At 44.5% G+C, this 22,433-nt stretch overlaps 1 protein-coding gene across 3 annotated transcripts in view; it reads left to right on the plus strand.

The window, feature by feature from the left end:
- The window catches only part of LOC122540598 (transmembrane protease serine 4-like), a 57,866-nt gene extending 35,704 nt beyond the window's left edge, over positions 1-22,162 (plus strand). For all 3 annotated transcript variants that reach the window (XM_043676515.2, XM_043676514.2, XM_087976340.1), the window contains 10 exons: positions 1,248-1,400; positions 1,496-1,625; positions 4,735-4,842; positions 8,463-8,503; positions 11,231-11,390; positions 11,884-12,053; positions 13,201-13,296; positions 14,162-14,304; positions 15,799-15,948; positions 20,299-22,162. In XM_043676515.2, the coding sequence (XP_043532450.2) occupies positions 1,248-1,400; positions 1,496-1,625; positions 4,735-4,842; positions 8,463-8,503; positions 11,231-11,390; positions 11,884-12,053; positions 13,201-13,296; positions 14,162-14,304; positions 15,799-15,948; positions 20,299-20,310 (1,163 nt within the window). In that variant the 3' untranslated portion in view covers positions 20,311-22,162. The remainder of the gene's footprint in view (positions 1-1,247; positions 1,401-1,495; positions 1,626-4,734; positions 4,843-8,462; positions 8,504-11,230; positions 11,391-11,883; positions 12,054-13,200; positions 13,297-14,161; positions 14,305-15,798; positions 15,949-20,298) is intronic.
- Positions 22,163-22,433: the final 271 nt, after the last annotated feature.

Here is a 22,433-nt window from a genome sequence, read left to right on the forward strand (position 1 = left end):
TTCAATTGCTGGTTTGTGATCCTCTGATTTTGCCCACAGCCAGGATTATTGGCCAAGTGAGGCAGCACAGAGCCTGATCTAATCCAGGCCTATTGCCTCACTGACACTCGGCGCATTTCCCAGTCAGTGATCAGGATTGGCGCCACTAGTGGGTTTTAACCAACTTTAACCAGCCCTCGACACCAGCCAGGGGATATTGAGGATAGCTGTCATGGTTGCTGTCGCCAAGTCATAGGGGTAGTGGGAGGCCATTCATCCCTTGCAGCCTGTTCCACCATTTATTTAGATAACAATTGATCTGCATCTCCATTCCTTTTCCCACCAAATAACTTTTGAACTCTTCGGTTGACCCACCAGCTCAGAGGGGACAGATTTCCGTTCCCCTGCGTGAGAAGATGTTTTTGGAAACTGAGCCAGGCGCTATTGTAACTTTCTTGCACGTTTGCTGCTTATGACGGTGTGACGTGCTGATGTGTTCAGTCCTGAGGGCTTAATCAAAGTGTTTAGAAAATCAGTCCCATTTGTCACTGCTGTTTGTCTGAAACATGCTAAAACAAGGGTCAGAACTTTGCCCGCAGGAAAGTTCTCCCATATCCAGGGGAAATGATTTGTTTCAGTTCCTGTGTTTTTGTGCCTGTTTGTAATCATTGGGCAGCACTGGACAAAGGGATCTTGGCTAACCTTAAACCCCCACCCCAAGTCTAGAGGTGCTGAATCTGTTTCTCGTGTTGCTCTGATCATCTCACTGACACTGAGCTCAACTCGGATACTTCCCAATCTGGGAATCCTCTGGAAAGTTTCCCATTGTTTACGTGTCCCATCGGAGCTCACTATTTAGGTTCACAGTAAGGAATCATTGCTTAGGCAAGATATGGGGATGTTATCTTTGTTGCGAGTCTGCTGTGTTAGGCAAAATGATTTGGAGATGTCTGTGTTGGACTGGGGTGTACAATGTTAAAAACTACACAACACCAGGTGATAGTCCAATAGGTTTAATTGTAAGACACTTTTGCTATATCTTCTGTGTTTACAATCTCATATTCCACAACCACCTGATGAAGGAGCAGCGCTCCGAAAGCTAGTGCTTCCAATTAAACCTATTGGACGACAACCTGATGTTGTGTGATTTTTAACTGTGTAGGCAAAGCTGCCCTGGAGCCTTGAGTTGTCTTACCAGCAGCTTCAGTACAACCAAGAGGCAGCTGACTGATGTGTGACCAGTGCCATTCTCTCCCTTTTTTTTGTAGTGAAGGTTGCCATCAATGAATATTATTACTTCTGCTCCAAAACTTTTAAGTTCATCCCTCGTGATTCCCAATGCAACGGAATCTTGGATTGTTCTGAAGGTGAAGATGAGCGTGAGTGTGTGATGAACGTCACATTCCGAGACCCTTTCCCAGGTAAACGAAGAGCCAGCTGGTGTTGTCTGTGTTTCTCAAGATTGCTGTATGTTCAATAGAGCTGTGACAAACTGTGTTCGTTCTTTTCCCTCCAGTGCGAATCTATGGATCTAAATCCATTCTGCAAGTGAGGGATTCAGAAACCCAGCAATGGAAGAGCATCTGTTATGACAACTGGCGACCCAGCCTCTCAGAAGTAACATGCAAGCAGCTGGGATACTCGAAGTAATGCAAAGCATCTTCCAGTCTGCTTCTGTCCTGATGCTTGTCAGCTCAGACGTTTTATGTCTGCCCTTTCAGCTGGATGTTAACAAAATCCCCGAGCTGTCTCTTTATTTTTATTTGGAGAAGCTTGAGGAGGGTGATGTGGTTATTTTTGATGTGGCCCAGACTTTGTCCCCCAACCAACATCACCTTAAACCGATTATCTTTTATATTTTAACAAAAAAAAAACGAAAGCACTGCGGACACTGGAAATCTGAAATGAAAATAGAAATTGCTGGCAAATCTTAGCAGGTCTGGCAGTATCTGTGGAGAGAAATCAGAGTTAACTGAGGGAGTGTCCTGAAGGAGGGTCACTAGATATGAAACGTTAACTCTGATTTCACTTCACAGATGCGGCCAGACCTTCTGAGCTTTTCCAACAACTTGTGGTTTTTTTTGTCATTTAGCCTGTTTCTATTTATGGGGCCTTACAGTTCACCAACAACTGCAACGTTGAAATTTGAAATATGTTTGAAATAGTAGTATAAGTATAGAAATAATCGAGCATGTGAACACGAATGGACGAAAACGGAGGCATGATTTTCTTTCTCAGTCTTTCACTATCTGCATACCTTTTGCAGACTCTTTGTATCCTCCTCACAAAAATAGATGAGGCTGGAAGTTGTATCATCAGGCTTGGCTACTGACCGACTATCCCTTCATTTGCATCATTCCTATCAATGGTAAATAGCCAAGGCCCCAGCACTGATCCCTGTGTCTCTCCCTGAGTTGCAGCTCACTAACCTAAGAATGACCCATTTATCCCAACCCTATTGGTTAGCCAATCCTCAAACCATAATAATGTAACCCCTAACAACATGGACTTTCTAATTGGTTCATGTGATGTGGGCATCATTGGCTGGGCCAGTAATTATTGTTTGACAGTAATTTCCCCTTGAACTGAGTAGGGGCCATTTCAGAGGGCAGTTAAGAATCTACCACATTGCTGTCTGTCTCAAGACACATATAGACCAGACCAAGTGGAGATAACAGATTTCTTTCCCTCAAGGATGCCAGTAAACCAGATGAATTTTTAATGACAAGTTTCATGGTGGCTGTTAGACTAGCTTCTTATTCCATATATTTTTATTGAATTCAGATTTCGCTATGGCATTTAAACCCATGTCCCCAGTGTATTAGCCTGACGTTCAGTGATGTGACTACAATGCCACTGCTTCCTCATCTCATGGCGTTTTTGATGTGGCACCTTATCACATGCCTTTTGGAAATCCACATTTACGTCTTGCACTGGTTCCTGTTTTAACCACCCTGCATTGTTACATTGTCAAATAAATTTGTCAAAAATAAGTTCCCTTTCACAGACAAAAATCTGAAAGAACTGCAGATATTGGAAATAAGAAACGAAAGTAGAAATTGTTGGAAAACGCAGCAGGTCTGGCAGTATTTGCAGAGAGAAATCCAAATTAGTCCAGTGACCCTTCTTCAGAACTGGTGGGATGAGAAATGCTGACTCTGCTTTCTCTCTACAGATGCTGCCAGTCCTGATGAGCATTTTTCCAACAACTCCTGTTCCCTTTTTTAAAACAACGTTGATTCAGTATTACTGTATTATGATGTTCAAAATGTCCTGCTACTCTGTATTTTATAGTAGCTTCTAACATTGAGATAGGTCAGGTTAACTTTCCTATGCGTTTCTCTCCTTTCTTGGATAATGGTGTTGCATTGGTGGTTTTCCAATTTGCTAGGACATTTTCAGAACCTAGAGTCCAGCTCTTGATTGCAAACAGAATCTAGAGAATGGTCCTTTGCCTTAACATCTGGAAGCACCTCAAAGAATGAGTTGCTTTGAAGATCAGTGATGTTAGACAGGCCAATACAGTAGGCAGGTCTTCCTCAGTATGATCTCATTTCATGAAGCGGATGGGCGTACAGTTAACAGTCTCCAATGGCACTAAAGGAGAATGGAAGGTATTTTTCAAAATGCCATGGAATTGTTAACATCCACTTGAGCAGGAAGGCTGATCTGAGCTGAAAGGTTTAAAAGTTACCTCTTTGCATTTTTTTTTTACAAATGATCCCACTCTGGGAGATCCTCCTACCAGGATCCAGCTGATCAAAAGATCAGGGTAGAGCAGAGTTGATGATGAGTGACTGATGTTTAACGTACATTCGTAGTTAGGTCATGGAGTAACTTATTGATTTACAGGACATGACACGAGAGGTTTGAAGACATTGTACCAAAAGACATCAGTGATTGATTCATCAATGTATGGTAACAGTAGGAGGTCTTGTGCAGTGGGTAGTGTCCCTGCCTCTGAGCAAGAAGCTCTGGGTCCAAGTCCTACTCAAGGAGTTGACAACCACCAAAGGTGAGCTCCTGATGTGGCCAAACAGGTTGAGCATCAACATGTAAATCCCTCCAATACATGACAATGGCAGGAAAGATTCCTGATCACTCTCATAGTGCAGCTGGGTGACTATTGTAGATCCAATTAGTGCTAACTGGGTTTGACCCCTGTTCTAACTGGAGTGGATTGGGGACCTGCATCCTTACCTTCCCAATGATGGAGGTCATGGTGTCTAAGTCCACCTTCCTTTGTGCAGCAGTAGTAAAGGGGACACATAGGATCTTGAGCTTTAAGGATAGAGGGTGCAATCAGAAATGAAGCAGGTCAGTGAATGCTGCTCTGGCTTCTCTTCAGGTACAGCCTACAATAATAGGCACCACAGACCCCCTAACCTTGGGGAAGGTGACTGCATGCTGAGAGCTAGCGTGGGCAAACTGAGTTAGGAGGAAAGGCTACAGAAACTGGGCAGCAGGACGGTAGAAATTCAGTCACCTGAACCCTCTGGAGTAGAGATGGGCAATAAATACTGGCCAAGTCAGTGACGCCTATGTCCTGTAAGTAAATTTTCAAAAAACAACGATCTGCAACACCAAGCAGTCTGTGCACTGTTGCTGAGTTTTTAAGAATTCTGATGTCAGTCACGTTGTCAGATCGCATCAAACTGGATCCTGAGTTGAGCAAATGCAGCAAGTCGTTTCTAACAGCAGTGAGGTATGGACCGTGTTGGAAGGTTTTAATGAAAGAATGTTATTACTCTGCAGTAGCCCTATGGGTAGTCCTGTGGACAAGGGACTGTGGCCCTTACACAAGATAGTCGACTTCAGCAAAGTCACCAACCCTGCCTCCATTCAAAATGTGTTAATAGAAGGGTGAGTACAATCCTCAATGAACTGATGCATAGTTGAAGAGGAAGTGTGAGTTTATCACTCCTCTGGGATTATATTCTCTGTGGTTTATAGCAGGGCTAGGTTTGGCATTTAAGCTTGTGGGTGATGTTTTTTTTTTGTTGAGGTGCATTAGATTCTCCAGTGTTAGCTTCTGATTTACAAATGGAATTTGCCTTGACGTATTTCCGGGATTAAATCCAGATTAGGGAATGTAGGTGCTGGAGACATGATTGTTACTAGTGCTACAGTTATTAACTCTGGGAGCAAACCATTATCATTTCGATCTGGCATGAACCTTGCAGGCATGTACTGATGGGACTTCGAAGGAACTTGTAGAACTGTGTAAAGAGCATGGTGCTAGTTTTCCCCTTGACCTGAGAGAGATTGGTTTCCCTGTGTAGAACCCGTCTGGTTCTCATTCCTTTAGAAGTGGAGAGAAGTTGATCATGTTTGTAACAAGGGAAAGCCACTTGGCTGGTTTATGTAAACAAAAAGAAAAACCTCTTCTTCAGAAGTTTGGTTACACTCCAACTGTTCTTTTCCATTTGGAGAGAGGGTGAAAATGTTCACTCACCCATGGTTGACACTGAGAATGAAATGGCAAAATAGTCAGATCCCCAGTCTTGGAGTGAGACCCTCCCAGGTAAATTAATGCACACTCCACTACGGCAAAAGCTGCATCTACATTGTCCAACCAGAATGTCTAGTCTCATATTGCCAAAGCTCTGGTTGAACATATTCGTGCAGGTTTCCCCATAGTATGTATTATTTTATTTTCAATTATCTTGGCATCACACTTCTGCCATCAGTTACCCCATGTATGTGTGTTGTCAGTGCAGTGCCTTCCTATACTAACTAGAATATTCTTCACCAGTCTTCTGACAGGACAACACTTGACTGTTAGCCCAACTGATCTTTTATCTGATATCTTTATAATAAAAAAAACAAAAATATTTCAGAGAATCATAGGGTACCTACAATGCAGAAAGAAGCCATTTGGCCCATCAAGCCTGTACTCTCCCTCAGAGCATCCCACACCAAACCCCGTAACCCCAAATGGGGTTTTTAACTGTGGCTCACCCACATCTCTGGACATTATGGGGCAATTTAGCATAGCCAATCCACCTAACCTGCACATCTGGGTGCAGATGTGGGGAGGTACCCGGAAGAAACCCATCCAGACACAGGGGAAACATGTGGAATTTGCACAATTGCCCAAGGGTGGAATCGAACCCAGATCCCTTGCACTGTGAGGCAGTCCCAATGTCTTTAAATATCCTGTTGACTTTGCTGAATTTGCTTGTAGCAGTGTTCAGAAGTTTCATTAGTGTTCCTTGGGCAGCCCCAGTTGATTGGAAATCCCAGGAGAAAGTGAGGACTGCAGATGCTGGAGATCAAAGTGGAGACTGTGGTGCGGGAAAAGCACAGCAGGTCAGGCAGCATCCGAGGAGCAGGAGAAGCTTTTCCAACACTACACTTTTGACACTGATTGGAAATCCCAGCTTGTTCCCTGGTCCCTGAAGCATTGCTGCCCTACAGTAGTGCGATTGCTCTCTCCCCTGGTGTCCTGTGACTTGCTTCATCTGAATGTGGTCGTTGAGTTGTTTTTGAATACGTTGTAATGTTGGATCATGGAGGAACAACCAATGTGAAGTTTAGAATGATGCCAGATTAATTTGTGAGAAACGTCAAGAGAGGTAGAAAATTTCACATCAAAACTTTAAAATAGCACAGCAAAGACTGAGAGCATTCTTGAGCAATCCTTGAGCAGCTGTTTTGAATCTTAGCCTTCTTCTATCAGTTTCTGGTCTTCAAGTATCTGTCCAATTCCCTCTTGGAAAGTTCTTATAGAAACAACTCCCCCTACCTTGTGCTTATAAGAAAGATGTTGTTAAACTTGAAAGGGTTCAGAAAAGATTTACAAGGGTGTTGCCAGGGTTGGAGGGTTTGAGTTATAGGGAGAGGCTGAATAGGCTGGGGCTGTTTTCTCTGGAGTGTCGGAGGCTGAGGGGTCACCTTAGAGGTTTATAAAATCATGAGGGGCATGATTCATTGTTGAATAATCAAGATCTGTTTCCCAGAGTAGGGGAGCTCAAAACTAGAGGACATAGGTTTAAGGTGAGAGGGGAAAGATTTGAAAGGGACTGGAGGGGCAATTTTTTCACGCAGAGGATCATTGGTGTTTGGAATGCGCTGTCAGAGGAAATGGTGGAGGCTGGTACAATTGCAACATTTTAAAAGGCATCAGGGTAGCTAAATGAATAGGAAGGGTTTAGAGGGGAGGTTATTTTCACTGGTGAGTGAAACTTGAACTAGGGGGCAAAGATTCAAAATAGATTCGATTCCCTACAGCATGGAAACAGGCCCTTCGGCCCAACAAGTCCATATCAACCCTCTGAAGAGTAACCCACCCAGACCCATTCCCCTTCTTCACTCCTGACTGGGAAATTTAGCGTGACCAATTCACTTAACCTGCACATCTTTGGATAGTGGGAGGAAACCGGAGCACCCGGAGGAAACCCACGCTGACACTGGGAGAACGTGCAAACTCCACACAGACAGTTACCTGAGGCAGGAATCGACCTAGGTCCCTGGTGCTGTGAGGCAGCAGTGCTAACCACTGGGCCACCAAGTTGGGGCTGGGCTGATTGCCTAGTGGTATTGTCACTGGCTTTTTAGTCCAGTGACTCTGGTAATGTTCTGAGGACCCAGGTTCAAATCTGGCTCAAGCATCCAAAATGGGAGAGTGGTGGGTTGATTGGTTTTAAGAAAAAATAAGGGGGAGCAGATTTAGGACTGAGTTGAGGAGGAACCTCTTCACCGGAGGGTTGTGAAGCTGTGGAATTCCCTGCCCAGTGAAAGAATTGAGGCTATCTTTGTTTTAAGACAAATGTTGAACAATGAAGGAATTAAGGGTTATGGTGAGTGGGCTGGTAAGTTGAGCTGAGTCCATGAAAATATCAGCCATGATTTTATTGAATGGTGGAGCAGGCTGGATGGGCTAGATGACCTACTCCTCCTGTTTCTTATGTTCCTATGTTTTTATAGAGGGGTATGGGCCAAATTCTGGCACGTAGGACTCGATCAGTTTTGAATACCTGGTTGCCTTGGATGCATTGGACCAAAGAGTATGCTCCCATGCTGTATGACTCTGTCAAACCTGGCTGTATTGGATTACAAAGTGTTTTTTTTTCCTCATTGCCTCTGGTTCTGTGTAAATAACTTTAAGTTTCTGCCCGCTGGTGATTGAGTTTCAGATGGGAGAAACAGCTTTTCTTACTTGATCAAAGCCCTTCATGATTTTAAATTTCAGTCAGGGCTAATATCAAATAGAAAGCCAGGGATTGTATCGTTGCTGGGGTGAGGTCACATGTCCAAGGAATGATCCAGATATCAAATACCTTATAATCTAAAATCAGGAATGAAGCTCTGAGCTTTCCTGATGAACTTTCATTATAATTATTGCATTTAATTATATCTCCCTGGTAGCCAGACAACATCTTGTCACTAGGGGACAAAAGTAAAATCAAATCTAAAATTAAAGCTTAACTGAGAAGTATTCCAACAATTTTAATCATTGTTTTCTTTCGCTTTCTGTTCAGGTCTTGTTCTTCTGGGAACATTGTGTCTTTGGTCTGTGCACGTAAGTTCATTGATTCCTTTTTAAAGAGTTTTTGTTTGTTTGTCAAACTGTTAGCAAAATTTTTCAAATTGAATTCTTCACATTGTGTTTTCAGTGAAGTCAAAGACAGGTTTGTTGCTGGGAAGTTGCGTAGGGAGATGGGAATTCTTAGCTGAAGGAAGAATAAGCAACCCCCCCCCACCGCTTCCCCCTCCTCTTATAAACCCATCTACCATCCTGCAGTTGCATGGTGCAATGATACTGGTAGTTGTTGGAACACAGTGATTAACTTCTTATCAATGTGTCTGTGCCGGACCCAGGCAGGGGCTGACATCTCGGCTTTTATAAAAACTGGAAGAACTGCGGATACTGTAAATCTGAACCAAAAACAGAAATTGCTGGAAAAGGTCTGGCAGCATCTGTGGAGAGAAACCAGAGTTAACGTGTCAGGACCGGTGACCTTTCCTCAGAATTGGTCCTGAGGAAGGGTCACTCAACCCGAAACGCTAACTCTGATTTCTCTGCGTATGTAACTGTTTGGTTCCTGCACTTCTATTGGGCAAACGTTTGGTCATTTTGCTTTGTCTGGTTTCAGTAGCATCCATCTTGTCTTGCATTTTCAGAAATGCTTGTTTATAAAGTTCTTTGTGTCCTCACCAAGCTATAGGAAGAGTCTCTGTGCAACTGTCTTCATTTCTTTCCTGTGTCATTTTTGTCAGTTCAGTCATGAGATACTGGCATCACTGACTGGGCCAGTCTCTGTTGTCTATCTGTAAATGCTCTCTATAAAATCATGAGCGACATAGATTAAGTGAATACCCAAAGTTTTTCCCTAGGGTAGGGGAGTTCAAGGCCATAATTTTAAGGTGAGTGGAGAAAGAGATAAAAGAGAGCTGATGGGCAACGTTTCTTTTACACAGCGGATGGTTTGTGTGTGGAATGAACTGCCAGGGGAAATAGTAAATGCAGGTACAGTAACAATTGGGAAAGCAAATCTTAGCAGGACGTATACACTTAATGGTAAGGTCCGAGGGAGTGTTGCTGAACAAAGAGACCTTGGAGTGCAGGCTCATAGCTCCTTGAAAGTGGAGTCGCAGGTAGATAGGATAGTGAAGAAGGCGTTTGGTATGCTTTCCTTTATTGGTCAGGATATTGAGTACAGGAGTTGGGAGGTCATGTTGTGGCTGTACAGGACATTGGTCAGGCCACTGTTGGAATACTGTGACACTTCTGGTCTCCTTCCTATTGAAAAGATATCGTGAAACTTGAAAGGTTTCAGAAAAGATTTACAAGGATGTTGCCAGGGTTGGAGGATTTGAGCTCTCGGGAGAGGCTGAACAGGCTGGGGCTGTTTTCCCTGGAGCATCGGAGGCTGAGGAATGACCTTGTAGAGGTTCATAAAATCATGAGGGACACGGATAGGGTAAATGGATAAAGTCTTTTCCCTGGGTTTGGGGTGTCCAGAACTAGAGGGCATAGGTTTAGGGTGAGAAGGGAAAGATATAAAAGAGACCTAAGGGGCAACTTTTTCATGCAGAGGGTGGTATGTGTGTGGAATGAGCTGCCAGAGGAAGTGTTGGCGGTTGGTACAGTTATAACATTTAAGAGACATTTGGATGGGTATATGAATAGGAAGGATTTGGAGGGATATGGGCCGGGTGCTGGCAGGTGGGACTAAATTGGGTTGGGATATCTGGTCGGCATGGACGGGTTGGACCGAAGTGTCTGTTTCCGTGCTGCTCTATAACTCTGACTCTACAAGTACATGAATAGGAATGATTTAGAGGGATATGGGCCAAATGCAAGCAAATGGGACTAGTTTAGTTTGGCAAACCTCGTCGGCATGGATGCGTTGGACTGAAGGGTCTCCTTCCCTGTTATATGACTCTCTAAGGCTGTGGTGAACTGCTGCAGCCTGTGCTGTTAATGCTACTCCCAGCAATGCAGGTAGGAAGAGAGCACACACATTTTGACCCAATTCTTATTAAGGGACAGCAAAGCCGTTCCAAGTGTGAGGGTATTGTGTGCACTGGCGGAACCTGGAGGTGGTGGTGGTTTTGCCCTGTGCCTTGTCCTTCAAGGGGTAGAAATTACAGGCCTGGAAGATGGCGTAAAGAGGCATAGTGCTCTGCTGTCGTGCATCCATGCAGGTGGTGCACACTGCCTGTGATGCAGGGAGGACATGTTGAAGCCAGTGGGGCCATTCAAGTGGAGCTGCTTTGTCCTGGATGGTGTTGTTCATCCACGGTGTTAGAGTTGCCCCCTTCCAGGCAAGTGTGGGATATTCCCTCACACTCCTGACTTGTGCCTTATCAATGATGGGCAGACTTTGGGGGGTCAGGAGATGAGTTCATGCAGAACTCCCAGCCTCTGACCTGCTCTGCTGGCTGTTCCAAATAGGGGAATGGTGTCTGTTCAAATCTAGATAAGTCACGATGTACAATCCACTTACATAAAATAAACCAATTAACTTAAGTCAATTAGATGTATTTTTGTTTTCTCTGTTTATTATTAATCAATGATTCCTTTTTTGAAATGATTTTATGAATGGAGTTGTTTAGTTTAAGGTGTAGTGATTGCAGATTGCAGAATTCAGATTGCAAAAAAGGGCATCTGGGTCAAAGGGGGTTTTCTTGCTCCTACAGCTTCTGGTGTTCCAAGGAATATTTTGAATTTGGATTTTCCTGAGACTGTGTGTTCTGTTTGAAACCTATTGTGTATTTTTTTTTTTGTGCTGCGTTATTTCAGGATGCGAGCGGAGTGCCACTGACCGGATAGTTGGGGGTACGGATGCTAGCATTGACGAATGGCCCTGGCAGGTCAGCCTTCAGTACAAGAAACAGCATCTGTGTGGTGGTAGCATCATAAACCACCGGTGGATCCTGACTGCTGCTCACTGTTTCCCAGAGTAAGTTTGTAAGTAACTATCACCCTGCAACACCACCCGCTCCCCACAAATATCATCAAACACTCCATCACCCGCCAATTGATCTTTCAACACCATCCCTCATCAAACACTCCCAGGACAGGACAGCACGGGGTTAGATATAGAGTAAAGCTCTCTCACCAGTGTCCCCATCATACACTCCCATGACAGGGACAGCATGGGATTAGATACAGAATAAAGCTCCCTCTACACTCTCTCCTATCATACACTCCCAGGACAGGGACAGTGTGGGGTTGGATGCAGAGTAAAGCTCTCATACTGTTTTTTTTTCCCCAAACTGCAAGCAAAGCCTCTCCTGCACCTTTTCTAAACAGAAAGTAAGGCTCCTCCACATCATCCATCCACATTGAAAGCTCCCAGGGCATAGACAGTGCAGGATTAGACATCGAGTAACGGTCCCACTGCACTGCTTTTCTTTATGGAATGATTTTCTGAATGGTGTTGTTTATTTCAGGGAGTATAACCAGATTGCAAACTGGAGAGTGTTTGCTGGCAGTGATGTTCTCTACTCTGGGGGAAGCACCTTCTCCATTATGAAAGTTGTCATCAACGCCAAGTACAATTCAGTGACCAGCAACTACGATATAGCCCTCATTAAAGTTAGGTCACCGCTACCGTTCACAGGTGAGGCTCGAGCTGAGTACAAAACCGAGCGCATGGCTGTGTTATCAGATTGTTAAAGATCTAACACCACTCTGTCCCTTTCTCAGGTGAGATCTTCAAACAGCTTTGTTAGGGCAGCTTGCTTTTTACTGAGCTGGTTGTGCATTTTTCCTGAGAGACTGGCACTAACCCTCACCACTGTGACGCTTGCCCCTTGCAGGGAGACTGAGACCCCACCAGGTTGCCCCTCACTGGAGCACAATTACACGGCAGTGGCACTTTGGTTATTTCAGGCTCTACTGGAAAGATATTCAACTGTGGGAACATCACAGTCCAGCTGAATCCTGGTCTCAGTCTGTGGGCATGAGCAGGGTTTCCAGGTAATCACTTCCTGTGCACACTTGTGGCTATGGCAGTGATCACTGAGGGGTGGATCCAGTTGTAGGATGACCAACTGGCTGAGATCAACCAAGGCTACCATGAGGGTCCTTGGCCTGTTTGTAGTGACCCGGTCAGTAAATCCCAAAACTAAATGGGTACAGGATATTCCCATTCTCTCACTCGTGCTCTCTCTTCCCCCCCCCCCCCCTCCCACTCCCCACTTCTCCCTCTCTCTCCTTCCTCCTCCCCCCACCCCCCTCTCTCTACACCCGTCCTTGCCAATGTAATGTTGTTGTCACTTGGCTTAGATGTTAGTTATATCAGACTGGGGAACAATTAGATAACGATTCTGTTTGAGTGATAACCCAGAAATCTGGACCAATGCTCTGGAGAGAAGGTGTTAGTCTCAGTAAAAGCCCATCTGGTTCACTAATGCCCTGGGGAGATGCCAATCTGCCATCTTTACCTGGTGTGGCCTGCGTGTGACTCCATGTTCTCCACTAACCTCCCTCTGAAACGGTTGAACAAGCCAATTGGAGGGAGGTGGGGGTGGTTACCCACCACCAGTTCAGAGGCAGTTAGTGATGGATATACAATGTTGAATATGTCAGTGGCTCTTGCCTTTCTCACACTGAATTTACAAAGCTGGTTTCTCTAACCCAGAAAAAAGCTGCTCCCTTTGGAGAGGAGAAAATATTCCAGGATCCCCAATTGTTGTTGATGTTAGGAATGCTGTTTCTTTCTATTGAATCATTTTTTCTCTCTCTCTCTCTTGTTCCCGGTCTAGATTACATTCGTCCTGTTTGTTTACCTAACCACGCTTCTCCAGTTCCAAAGAAAATTTTGGCATGGGTCACTGGCTGGGGCTACACTAAAGAATTTGGTAATTATCACTATGGATATGAAATGAGATCATTGTTTTGAAGATAGTAGGAAAGAGAGGAGTTTCCCCATGCGCTGCACCAGGGGCATAGAGTTTCATGTCTTTGTGGAAAGTCTTTAATTGTGGGGCAAAGTCAGGGGTAGGATTTAAGTTCCCATTGTTACTGCTACATCCTAGAAATCTGTTGGTCTCATTGACAGATTTTGGGGTTCCAATTTAAGATTTATCCAACACTGAGGAAGTCAGGAAGAACAGTATTCTCTACATACACACACACACACACACACACACACACACACACACACACACACACACACACACACAAAATGGTGCAATTGCCAGATGTGTTTGTGCCTACCCTGGGAGGCTTCATCCTGTGATCCCTGTCACATGTCCCAAGAGATTCCACAATAGTGCTATCTGAAGCACACAAGAGATTAAGGAGGTTGGTCAAGGATTTGGGTTTTAAGGAGGAGTGGAGAGAGAGGTGCAGGAGCTTACAGAAGAAATTCAGCCCCTTGGGTTGCAACAGTTGTGGGAATGAGTGTCAGCGGTGGGATGAGGAAATCTTGGATGTGCAAGAGGCCGAATTGGAAAAATGCAGAGCTTTTGAGTTATTTTGACAACTCTTCAACAACTAGCCCCTGCAAACGTGGGTGTGATGATGGCCAGGCCATTTTACAAAAGGGATATTGACTGGGACAAATAGTGATGGGGAGTTGGAGCAGACACACTTTGCTGTTGGATCTGAGCAGGCAGACAGTTAACATTTTATCTGATAAGGCAGAATTCTCACCGTACTGTGTCCAACTTCTCCGCCCAGGTATCGCTCTGATATAATTTTGTTTTCTATTGTATTGAATAGGTCAAGTGTCAACTGTGCTTAAACAGGCCAATGTATCGGTGATTGGACGGGAGATTTGTAACAGTTTGCAGTATTACAGTGGGCAGATCACTGAGCAAATGCTGTGCGCAGGCTACCAGGCTGGTAAAGTGGATGCTTGCCAGGTATGAAGACCAATGTGATGGCAGATCCCTGACAGGGGCAGCAGGTTATAGAGCAATCTGAGTGACAGTGAGGGGTCACACTGTAAGAATAAGGAACAGAAATTGCCACTCAGTCCCTTGAGCCTGCTCTGCCAGTCAAGAGAATTACGGTTAATCTAACATTCCTCACATCCATTATAAAGTTTGCAGCACATGTACAGGCTGTTGGGTTGAGCTGACTATCTTTGCAAGCCTGTGCTCCAGCTTACTTCTGTCAGACTTGTATCTCAGATGTAATAGTTATTCTTTGTTTTTTGGATCCCTTCAAATTCCCTGGTAACTAGCAGAATCTTATTTAAATCCCTTTTTCTATTGTCTTAAAATCCCGTCTATGGTCCCTGTTCTGCTCTTACTGTCCAGGGAGTAAGTGGTCTCTTTGTTTCCCTTACCAAAGGGACCACCTCACTTTGCTGAAATTTGTCTGTTTTGCATTGGACATCCCACAATGTTGAACACCATTCAGAACAACCAAATACTGAGTTAGTCTGTGTTCACGTGCAGCAGATCCCAGACAATATTCCAGACAATATACCAGGCTTGGGCTGATAATTAGCAGTTGCCATTCCCACCACATGAAAGTGCTGCCTTGTGAATACAGTGGCTACAAGAGCGAGTCAGAGGCTAGGAATTCTGCAGCGAGTAACTCACCTGCTGACTCCCCTAAACCCATCCATAATCTACCAGGCACAAGTGAGGAGTGTGATGGAATACTCCTCACTTGCTTAGATGGGCGCAGCCCCAACAACACTCCAGAAACTTGACACCATCCAGAACAAAGCAGCCCACTTGATTGGTTCCCCAACCCCCAGGTTCAGCAATGACTCCCTCCACAGCCAATACTTGATCGTAACAGCAGCATGTACCATCTGTAAATGCATGGCAGCAATTCCTGTTTCCTTCAATAGAATCTTCTAAACCCATGGCTGCTTCCACCTAAAAGGACAAGGGCAGCAGATACATGGGAACACCACCCCCTGCAAGTTCCCTCTGAGCCACTCACCATTCTGACTTGATGCTGCCTGAACTGCTGTGCTCTTCCAGCACCACTAATCCAGAATTGGATATATCTGTTCCTGGGTTAAACTCCCTCCGTCCCTGAGGGGATCTATGTCATGTGCCGTGGTTCAGGAAGACCGCTCTCTGCAGCCTACTCTAATAGGGATGGAGGCAATAATTACTGGCATAGTCTGTGATGCCCACATCCCATGAATGAACTTTAAACGCTGTTACAACAGGGTTCAGTAGCTGATTAATTTTAAGTGAATTATTGTGGAATTTGGGTGAGTCAATGGTGTTCATGAATTATGTGGCCAATTCAGGGACAGGTTCCGGGGTCAGGGTGGCCTCTGACTGGTCTCTCCTGTTCCTGCCTGTGAACAGCTGTAGATGATGCTGACCCCTTTATTTATTACGTCAGATGAATTCTGTTGAATGTACCGTCTGGTTTCCTTTCAGGGGGACAGTGGGGGTCCGTTAGTTCTTCGTGTGAAAAGTTGGCGGCTAATTGGGATTGTGAGCTGGGGTAGTGGCTGTGCCCGCCCAAACCGTCCTGGAGTTTACAGCAACGTGGGCGCAATGCTGGATTGGATCTACCAAGTCCTAAACGTAAGTGCAGGAGGGGCATTGATCCCAACTCCCTGTCATCAGACCCTGAGCGCACGTGGTCCACACCATCACAACCATTCTTCTGCATTCTTTGTACATCATGGTTCAATATAAAATTAACCAGAAGTCCACTCCATTTGTTATTTAGAGAACCACATTTTCATTGGTTCCCTGGGACTTCAGCAGCTGGCGAGTTGTTGGACCCTTCAGTCATACCCTCTGCTTATCCCTAGTGATGGAAATGGCATTATTACCTCGAGGCTAAGGAGAAGCAACTACAGTTCCTGCTCCTGATCATTACCTGCACTCCAGTTAGCAGCCAACCCTCCACTTTCACCACACCATTTTTTCCCAGTTCGATCATGTGTCCCCCACCTCCTCTGTATCCCCAAGTCTTGCTCTTTTGTCTGTGCAACCTCATTCTCCCTTTCTGTTCCCCTCTTTGTCTCTTCTCCACCCCTTATCCTCTTCTTCCTCCCTCTCTGCCCCACCACTCATCCCCTTCTCTCTCTCTGCCCCCTTCCCTCTCTCTCTGCCCCTTTCTCTCCCTCTTTGCCCCTTCCCTCCTTCTCTGCCCACCCCTCATCCTCTTCGCTCCACCCTCTTCCTTCCCTCTCTTCCCCCACCCCTCATCCTCTCCTCTCTCCATCCCACCTTTTTAATCGTTCCCTCTCTCTCTGCTCCCACCCCCTTTGCAGTGTCAATCCTCTCTCTGCCTCTACATTGGGCTGACACTCTTACACAGTGTTGTCCTGCCACCTAGTGGCTGCACCAATTATGGAACAAGTGCCAGCAATTCAGAGGAAAATATTAAGTTGAAATCAGTTGAATAAAATTCGGAGCGGGTTAGCAAATTAATCTTGCTGTAATATGGGGAGAGACAGGCAGGACTGACTAGTGTCTGAAAGTCTTTATGATAGTATGGGATCTTTAAATGTAAAGACTTCCCTTGTGTTTAGAAACAGAAGTTAAGATTGGAGCAGCAGTGTTTTGCTGAACAGTCGACCAGTCACAAAAAGTCCAACAATTGCTGTCCTAGTAACAAACAAACGTTTGCTTAGAGCAAATAAAAATTGGATACCTCACTCAGTACTTGACTCATGGTCCCATTTGTTAGCTCCGTGACCATCTCCCTGCTGCCCCCCTCACTGCCTGTCTGCCTCTCTGTGCCCCACTCCCTGACTGTTCACAATTCCCTGTGCATGAGGGAATGGATAGTGAGTGGCAGGTGGGCAGTAAGGGGGTAGGAGCTGGAAAATCAGGAAGATGGCGAGCGGGGTGACCAGGGAATCATGTTTCCAGGATTTGAATGGAGTTGACTGGGTGCTGCACCTGATAAACTATCCTCACAGCACTTCATGTTAAGAATGGTCCTGCTCTTTGCAGGTTAATACCTGTGCCATCTCGGACACTGAACTCTGTATGGGTTGGTGGGTGCACAGCTTACCCATTGACGTGACAGAGCGAGTAAAGTGAGTGTTGGTCCTCCAGAGAGTGAGCTTGGAAAGTTAATACAGCAAACTTTGATTTAACCAGCACCTCATGAACCAGCACTCTTGATAGACTGGCAAAAATTATATTTCCGAAATACTGGAAGTTTACTTTATTATCACAAACTCCACGATGTCTGAGTAGTCAGTTGTGCGTACGAGTGAATAGATTCTCTTCTGTTAAGTTTTATTTAAGGTGAAGTTGCATTATTACTTAATTGATATATGCTTTGAGAAAAAATAAGTATATTAGTGGTGTGTGTATCTCCTGCATTACATTTCTATTACTTAGTGTGTCTTTTTGCATTGATTATGTGGACCTCTTGATTATCTGAAATATTTAATCAATCAGCACACTCCTGGTCCCATAGCTGCTGGTTAAGAAAATGTTTGCTATAGTTAATTTTGTTCTTAATTCACCCGTGGGACTTGGGCATCACTAACTGGGCTAGCATGTGGTGCCCATCCCCGGTTCCCCTTCAGAAAGTGCCTCCTTGAATCTGCTGCTGCTCATTAGAAAATAGCAGGTGAACTGGACAAATATTTTGCTTCTATCTTCGCTATCAAGGATATAAAAAAAGTTTCAGTATTAGCTGTAAGTCGGGAGGTGTAAGGGAAAGGAGAACTCAGTACTGCTTCCATCCTTTTTTGGATTAGTAGCGCTGGAAGAGCACAGCTGTTCAGGCAGCATCCGAGGAGCAGCAAAATCGACATTTCGGGCAAAAGCCCTTCATCTTCCAACCTGACTGTAATATCACTAGACAAACTGGGGGAGCTGTGAGTTGACAAGCCTTTTGGATTCTGATAGACTTCATCCTAGGGTCTTAAGAGGTTGGTAATGAGGAAGTGGTTGGTGTTGGTGATTATTTTTGAACATTCCCTCAATTTCAGAATGAGAAGTGACAAATATAACTTTCCCATACAAGGAGTAAGGGAGGTGAAAAACAGCAACTCCCGGTGGCCAATCTGACAACTGGAAAATGGTATCCCTTGAGGTTATAACTACACACTGTTAGAAAGACTTGAGGCAATTGGGAAGGTTCAACATGGCTTTGTGAACTCAACATTGTTTTGTTTAACCATCTTATTGGTATGTTTTTGGAGGAGTGGCATGTGCTATGGACAATGGGGGCCTGTAGATGTGGAATAGCATTCCTAAAGTGTGGAAGCAGGCCATTCAGCCCATCGAGTCTACGCCAACCCTCAGAAAAGCATCCCACCCAGTCCCACCCCTCTGCTGTATCATCCTGCATTTCTCATGGGTAATCCACCCAGCCTGCACGTTCCTGGACACTACAGCAACTTAGCATGCCCAAGCCACCTGACCTGTATGTCTTTGGACTGGGAAAAAAAACCCAGAGTATCTGGAGGAAACCCATGCAGACATGGGGACAATGTGCAAATTCCACACACAAAATTGCCTGAGGAGGGACTCTAACCCTAGTGCCTAGCATTGAGGCAGCAGTGCTAACCACTGAACCACCAGGCTGCCCTGTGCTGTATTTGGATTTTCAGAAAGCATTTGTGAAAGTGCCCCGTGAAACATTTACTGTGGGGAAATAAAAGCTCATGGTATGGAGTAGTAGGTTTACTTCTGGCTGGCAAAATTACAGTAATGGGTCATTTTCTGATTGGCAAGCTATGACAAATGGAGTTCCATAGGGAATTGTGCTGGGACATCTACATTTTACAATTTACGTCAATGGCTTAGATGCGGGGAGTGAAGGCGTGGTAGCTAAATTCAGAGACCACTCCAAGACGGGTAGGAAAGTATGTTGTGAAGAAGACATGAGGAGTTTGCAGATATGGATAGTTTGTTGAGTGGGCAAAACTCTGACAGACTGAGTGTAACATGGGAAATTGTGAAGTTGTTTGCTTTAGCAGGATGAATGAAGAAGCTGAGTATTACTTAAATTGAGAAGAATGGAACTCTGAGGTGCCAAAATATTTAGTTTGCAACCAGGCATGTAATCAAGTAGGTTAATGGGTGGCTGTCCTTTGTGAGGGATTGAACATAAAAGTAAAAACATTCTACTTCAGTTATTACAGGGCACTGGAGAGGCCACATCTCGAATGCTGTGTACAATTTTTGTCCCTTTATTTAGAAAGGGATGAAAATGCATTGAAGGCTTTACTAGACCAATACTTGGAATTGTCCGAGGAGGGAAGATTGGATAGACTGAACTTGTCTGCACTGGAGTTTAGAAGACTGAGGGGGTGCCTGGATTGAAGTGTATAAGATCCTGAAAGATCTTGTTGAGGTGGACATCGAAAGGATCATTGCTGTTGTGGCCCAGCTGAGAATGAGGGGGCAATGTTTTAAAATTTAGATGCTTCTCTTTTATGACAGTGATAGGGAGATAGCTTTCTTCGAAGGGTGGGTGCACCTTCTTGTCTCAGATGGTTGGCTAATTTTAATATTTTTAAGGTGGTGTTAAATAGATGTTTAAGGTTATTGGGTGCACATGGGAATGTGAAATTTGAAATCCGAGACATCAGCCATGGCCTTATTGACTGAGTAAGCTAGAGGGACGCAATGGTCTACTTCCAGACCTGTTCATGTGTAAATACAAGCAAATATAAAGGACTTCTAGTGTGTCCCTTTTGGTCTTTTTTTAAGGGACCCAGTCTGTTCAAATATTCCTGAGACTGATTCCTGAAGAAGGGCTTATGCCCGAAACGTCGATTCTCCTGTTCCCTGGATGCTGCCTGACCTGCTGCGCTTTTCCAGCAACACATTTTCAGCTCCATGGAAGTGAACCCCACTGTTTGGTCTGAATATCTCAAATGATCGTGTTAAAAGTAGCGAAGGAAATTCATGTTTGTACACATTGCATTTTTGTTTTTGTTTGTTTTATAGATGCAGGAATGAGGACAAGAGGTGTGGGGACAGAAGACCACCTTGTACCTGGTCCTGGTTTCCTGGATTTGTGGGAGACTGTTACTCTATGCACTTTATTGAAGATTTTTAAGGGACGCAATGATTTGACTTTTTATTACTCCTCTGTCTTGCCTTTCTTGTTCAATCCAAAACGCAAGAATGCAAAAACTCTCAAACACCAACTGCCTCAGTGATCTTTGTAAGGGAACTCAGACACTAGATTCAGGCAAATGACAGAAATTTGTAATAGCTTTTTATTGTTTTTTAATTATGTGAACCTTGTCTATTTGTAAACCATCCCACAATGCACTGCTCTGTGATCTCAATATTGAAAAGTATAAAAATACAGTGGAAGGGATTAAGTTATCTTCCAGGGAGCAATTCACGGTGTTGGTTATTCTAAACACCTCTGGTAGGTCACACCTCCACATTTCTGAATGCCTTACCACCAAAAAATAATCCTTTTAATCTTTTGATTGAAAATGATCACCTGGGCAACCAGACGTTTTACAAATTCTTTCTGATTCACAAATTGAATTTGAAGTATTCAGTAAGGCAGCCAGATGTTTGCACAGCAGATTCCAGGTTGACCTACCAACATTCTGCAAAGGCATGTTTGAGCAGAATGTATTTGGTGAAAGCCAGTGCCTTGTTTTTAATAAAGCCTTGTTATTTGGCATTGTAACTTTTTAATGTTTATGAAACACACATTTTTATACTTGTTTAAAGCTTCAGAAACATTGATGATAAGGGGTTTGGTGGGGGTGTGGAGAAAGCTACTTGCTACCTGAGCCTGGGCTTTTTGGGAGATTGTTACCCCACCCCCTTGAATTTGAGAGCAGATCCTAACTTTTAAATGTATTACCAGAATAAAAAGGACTATTTTGTGTGATTGATGGAGACAATGCTAGTGTTCAGAAATAGCACCTAACCACCTTGTTGGCATCAAATAAGAGCCGCCCCAGATTGGAGACTTTAGAGTAAATCTTACTTCCTGTCAAACAGACTACGGAGGTGTGAAACTGGTTGAACATGAGGGTGGGTGGGGTGGGGGGGTCGCCCCCCCCCTTAATGGCTCAGTATGTGAAATGTACCACTGGATCTGATACCAGTCTTCAATAGGCAGGTCCGGCCATGGATTCTACACAGTCAAATGGCATAGCCAAGTCTTTGGTGAAAAGGAATGAGTTTATATTTGGTGGTGGATGGCTAAAACAAATCATCCAGCAACCCTACCTCTCACTTTGCAGTGAGTGTTGTTTTTGAATGCATCCTCTGGTAAGTCCAGGACTGGGCTATGATCCATTTCCCCACAACCCCTCCAGTCCTTTGTGTCTCTTCATCAATGCCCTGAAGATTGTCACCGTCTAAAAGCTATCCATGACAGAGAGAAAATCATGTGGGGGCTGAGGGAGTTGCCATAGGGTTCACATAAATCCATTCTCCAATGAGAGTGTTGGCCCCTTTCTCATTGAATCTTCGGCATCCCCTTCCCAGTCAGTGTATTTAATGTGTACAACAAGCATGCTTATTCAACCTGTTAACCAGAGGTGATGTCTTCCATCGGGGAGGCAACTCGATCAGTTCCCATCTGTAATTTGCGTTTGTACATCTCCATGGCACTGATCCTGGTGCTAACCTCTTTCAAACACTAAGGTGAATGCTGTCACAATGTGCTGCTTTTGCTCACTCACTCGGTCCAACATTGCCCTCAGGTGATTGAAGCTTTGACCGTGAATGTTTGCGCCAAATTGCATGTGAATTATTTTGTTTGTTTTTTTTGATATCTTTGTACCTGGATATTCAGATTTGTTTTTAAATAAAAATTGACCATTTTTTCATATCCACCTGTGTGACTTGTCTGAGCTGTATAAAAGGAGATGTTCAGCTTGCACAGTAAACCCACATCTGTGTACAGAGGGGGCGAGGGATAGTTCAGTCAGACCAACCCCCCTTCCCCTACCCCTAGCAAGGAAAATGTCAGCACCTTCCTTCAGCTCCACATGGAGGGAAAAAGTGAGCTGCTTTCGACTGCAGTTCTGTGTTGGAAATTTTGTAATGCAATACGTTAATGTTCCAATGAAAACAAAGTGTGGGAAACTCTCAGTGGGTCT

This window comes from Chiloscyllium plagiosum, unplaced genomic scaffold (genome assembly GCF_037043375.1).
Source record: "Chiloscyllium plagiosum isolate Xiang-an unplaced genomic scaffold, Cpla_swu_hap1 HiC_scaffold_29, whole genome shotgun sequence".
NCBI lineage: Eukaryota > Metazoa > Chordata > Chondrichthyes > Orectolobiformes > Hemiscylliidae > Chiloscyllium > Chiloscyllium plagiosum.